The sequence below is a fragment of the Quercus lobata genome, chromosome 9 (assembly GCF_001633185.2).
Source record: "Quercus lobata isolate SW786 chromosome 9, ValleyOak3.0 Primary Assembly, whole genome shotgun sequence".
Classification (NCBI taxonomy): domain Eukaryota; kingdom Viridiplantae; phylum Streptophyta; class Magnoliopsida; order Fagales; family Fagaceae; genus Quercus; species Quercus lobata.
The window spans coordinates 12,221,072-12,225,070 of NC_044912.1; the positions used below are offsets into that span (position 1 = coordinate 12,221,072).

At 36.6% G+C, this 3,999-nt stretch overlaps 1 protein-coding gene across 1 annotated transcript; it reads right to left on the bottom strand.

Annotated features, from left to right (window-relative positions):
• Positions 1-717: 717 nt before the first annotated feature.
• On the bottom strand, positions 718-2,360 carry LOC115959048 (anthocyanidin 5,3-O-glucosyltransferase-like). Its single transcript, XM_031077339.1, has one exon. It carries the CDS (start codon positions 2,334-2,336, stop codon positions 918-920), a length of 1,419 nt encoding a protein of 472 aa, XP_030933199.1. The 5' UTR covers positions 2,337-2,360; the 3' UTR covers positions 718-917.
• Between the last annotated feature and the right edge of the window lie 1,639 nt (positions 2,361-3,999).

Below are 3,999 nucleotides of genomic sequence, written 5' to 3' on the forward strand. Positions count from 1 at the left end.
AACAGGTGAAATTTTTTTTCCCTATTTCGGCAATCCCATTGCCGTAATCCTTTTTTTTTTTTTTTTTTTCACATTTTCGGCAATGCTATTGCCGTAATCCAAATAGGGAAAATTTTTTTCCCCAATTCTTTCTTTTTTTTTTCCCACATTTTCATCAATGGCATTACCGAAATTGTGGGGAAAAAAAAAAATTTTTCCCCACAATTTCGGTAATGCCATTGCCGAAATTGTGGGAAAAAAAAAATATATATATATTTTTTCCTCCACAATTTCGGCAATGGTTATTCTCTCTCCTCTCTCCTACTTTTTTGTTATTCTCTCTCCTCTCTCCTGCTTCTGGTTGAATTTCGGTAACAGTATTCTCTCTCCTGCTTTTTTTGGCTGAATTTCGGCAACGCCATTGCCGAAATTCAGTCTCTCTCCTCACTTCCCCAATTAACTTTGAACAGTAGGTATAATGCAAATTAACTTTAAATTTTGCAATTTTTACCCAAAAGACTCTGATAATTTGAGTAAGTGATACTACTACTTAGATTTTTCAAATGACAGGCATAGCAAATAATTGTAATATACAATTTTTTTTTCCTTTTTTTTTTTTGAAAAATTAGCTAATAGTAATAATAGTAGCTACTCATTATTGTAAAGTGTTGTGATAATAGAGCTGAACATGCCTTTTCATTGTAGAGGCCACTCCTCGGAGACCAAATCCACACCAATTTAAGCATGCACTAACTAATAGTAATAATAGTAAGTTGTCTCTTTATTTAGCCAAAAAGGAAATTGTAAACCCTTTCTTCAATTCAGCAAAAAAACATGAAAATGTTAGACATATTGATGAGTGAACTCATGTCTTTCTTTTCTTATATGGTACAAACAAAAAACAAAACTTAACTTGCACAATAATGCTGCCACCATTGTCAGGTTTGCTCCAACAACTGGGCCAATTTGGCTAATGCAACATGGGAGGAGCCACCTTCTTTCTGGGCTATCATAGCTTCATCTCTGAAGCCCAAAACACTCTCTCTCACCTCTCTCCCAGCTTTGGACTCAATTAACTCCCTCACTCGCTTTTCCAACTCTTCTGCACTCACAAACCCATCTTCCATCTCCTTTAAACCCAATGCCACCTTCATTTCATCCACCAAAAACACCCTGTTCAACCTTTGCTCTGCATACAAAGGCCACGCAACCATTGGCATACCAACACTAATTGCTTCAAGCACCGAGTTCCACCCACAGTGAGTCACGAACCCACCCACCGAGTCATGACTCAGCACTTCCACCTGTGGAGCCCATTGTTTCACTACAAACCCCCTATCCTTGGTCCTTTCCAAGAAACCCTTTGGCAATAATTCATCCAAGTTTGGCTCTTCCTCATTATTTGGCGGTGGATTTCTTACCACCCACAAAAACCTTTGCCCACTATTCTCCAATCCCAGAGCCATTTCTTCCAACTGTTTCGCTGAAAACAATCCCATGCTTCCAAAACACAGAAACACAACACTTCGACTCGGTTGGGAGTTCAGCCATTTCAAACACTCATGCTCATCTTCATCTTGACTGCTGCTTGATATCAAAGGTCCAATACAAAATATTGGAGGAGTTGGTCCATCTTGGACACATAATCCATCCGAAATTGCTTTGACCACTTTTGTTTCGAGCAAATCAAACGTGTTTACAATAATTCCATTTGATTTGGCCATTTGGGCTGCCGTGTTTAAGAAATACTCATACCATTCAGCAGTACGATCTGATATACTTCCTGGCATGTCTGAAGCTCGGATAGGCGGTAAGCCAGGAATGTCAAGAAGCATATCACCGAGATCTTTCAAGCTTTTTTCCACTTTTTTATGCAAAGTGGGTATGTATAGAAACAAAGATAGAACGCTTGCGCCAGAGGGGTAGAAATAGTAAGTGGGGATGTCAAGGTTTGTGGCCACTTCGAAAGCAGCATCACAGAAGAAATCAATGATAAAGGCTTTGAGTTTGGAGGTTTGGGAAATAGTTTTGAGAGCTTGATGGAGATTAAGGTTGTTGAGGCGTGGGATTAGGAAGGCTTGTGCTATGGGGGAAGGAGTGGATGGGACTTCGGAGATTGGTGGGAGGTGGTGAAAGTTGATAGATGGAGTGGTGGAATTGACAGCGGTGATGTATTGGGCGGTAGAGCTGGCTACATATTGGGGTGCGGTGGAGTTAGTACTTGTGTTTGGTTTGTTAAAGATAAGGATTGTGATGTTGAAAGAAGGGTTATGTTTGAGTATGAGCTTGCCAAGCTCGACCATGGAGATTAGATGGCCTCTGCCTGGAAAAGGGTATAGAACTATGGCATTTTCCATGTTCACACAGAAGAGAAGAATGGCTCAGGGAAGTTTCTTAACTATTTGTGATTGACTGATTGTGTGTGGTTGATATACAATTATACAATTGTAATTAACTCAAGGATTGATGTATATGTACTAGTTTTCAAGGGGCTTTTGTCCTTTATGACCTTTATGAGGCCCTAGGTTAAGACTACAAATTTTTTAACATAGTAATTACCCTTGTCACAATGGAAGAGCCACATATTCAAATATAAAATTTCTATGTAAATAACAAATTCTTGGTCCAAACACACTGTAAATGGTATCCAACCCCACTATAGATTGGAACATTTTTTAATGACTAAAGTCTGATTATGTTGTGTGGTTTGAAAACTTTCCTCTTACATTTTTGGCTGCTTTGCAAGCTAATTAATCACTGAGGAAATCGAAATATACCCAGCATATTGCTCTTAGATGCTGCATTGTTCTGATTTGTATGCGTTAGTTTCTAGCAGGACAGGATCTTTTTGAAAAATATCTAGGGTCAAAAAATGTAACAGCTCATAACTTAACCCAATATCAATCTCAATTGTGGTTAAATACTTAAACTAGAGGGCTCTGTAACTCAACCAGACAAATTCTATTGAAAAAAAAAAAAAAAAAATGTAAAAGGAGAGAGAGAGTTACAGCTCTCTTAGGAGGGAAAAGTGAAAACCAAAGAACACGTTCAAAGCTACAGAGAACAAGTTCAGGGCATATCTTTGTTTCTATCTTGTCAAAACAAAGGTATATTCGTAAAACTTGTTTATGGTTATCTTATTTGATGTTTGATCATTTTTCTGCATTTATATTGTTGTCTTGGTGAGTTTATATTGTTGTTTTGATGGCTGGATGCAAGTTAGAGTCTATTTGAATTTTTATTTTTAATTTTTTGAGATAAAGATTGAATCTTTATAATGGCTAGATGATTCTTGGAGTATCTTTTTTATTTTTTTTTAAGATAAAGATTGAATCTTTTTTTCTTTTTATTTTTTATTTTTTTTATTATACATAAAGATTGAATCTTTATTAGTATGTGGCATATTTGATTGCCTAGTCTATCCACACCAATGGTCCCTATTCTACTTGGTCTATTTCCCATTTGATTGCTCACATTCAAGACTTGGCTATGTCTTTTGTTTCTTGCAATTTTAGTTGGATTAGTAGATGCCGTAACTCTAACAACACAATTGATGGTGCAGGAGATCTCTTGACTCAAGGAAGTACGTTGCAAGTGGATGGAATGAGAAGGTTCATAAAGTCGAGCCATTTTTCTAGTTTAGGATCATGTTTTATAATTTATGACGCATGTTGTGATTAAGTGCTCTTGTTTTGTAATTTTCCTGGTTTAGAACTAAAGTTTTGATGGTCCAAAAAATTAGTCACATTTGGCCACATTTATATGTTTAGATTTTTTTATTAATTATTTGGAGGGAATACTTTCCAAAGGAACATTTCCTTTCGTTACAAAAGAGCACATCTTTGTTTATATCCAGCGAAAATAGAGGTACAAGTTGTGATTCTAGGATTTAATATAATTGAAGATCAGTTTGGATATTATTGGCTTCTTGATTTATAGCTACCAAAACTTCAGCTCTCTAGTTTCAGTCACTAGATCAAAATTTTATATGGTTTGATGAATTTTGGAGCATAGAGATCT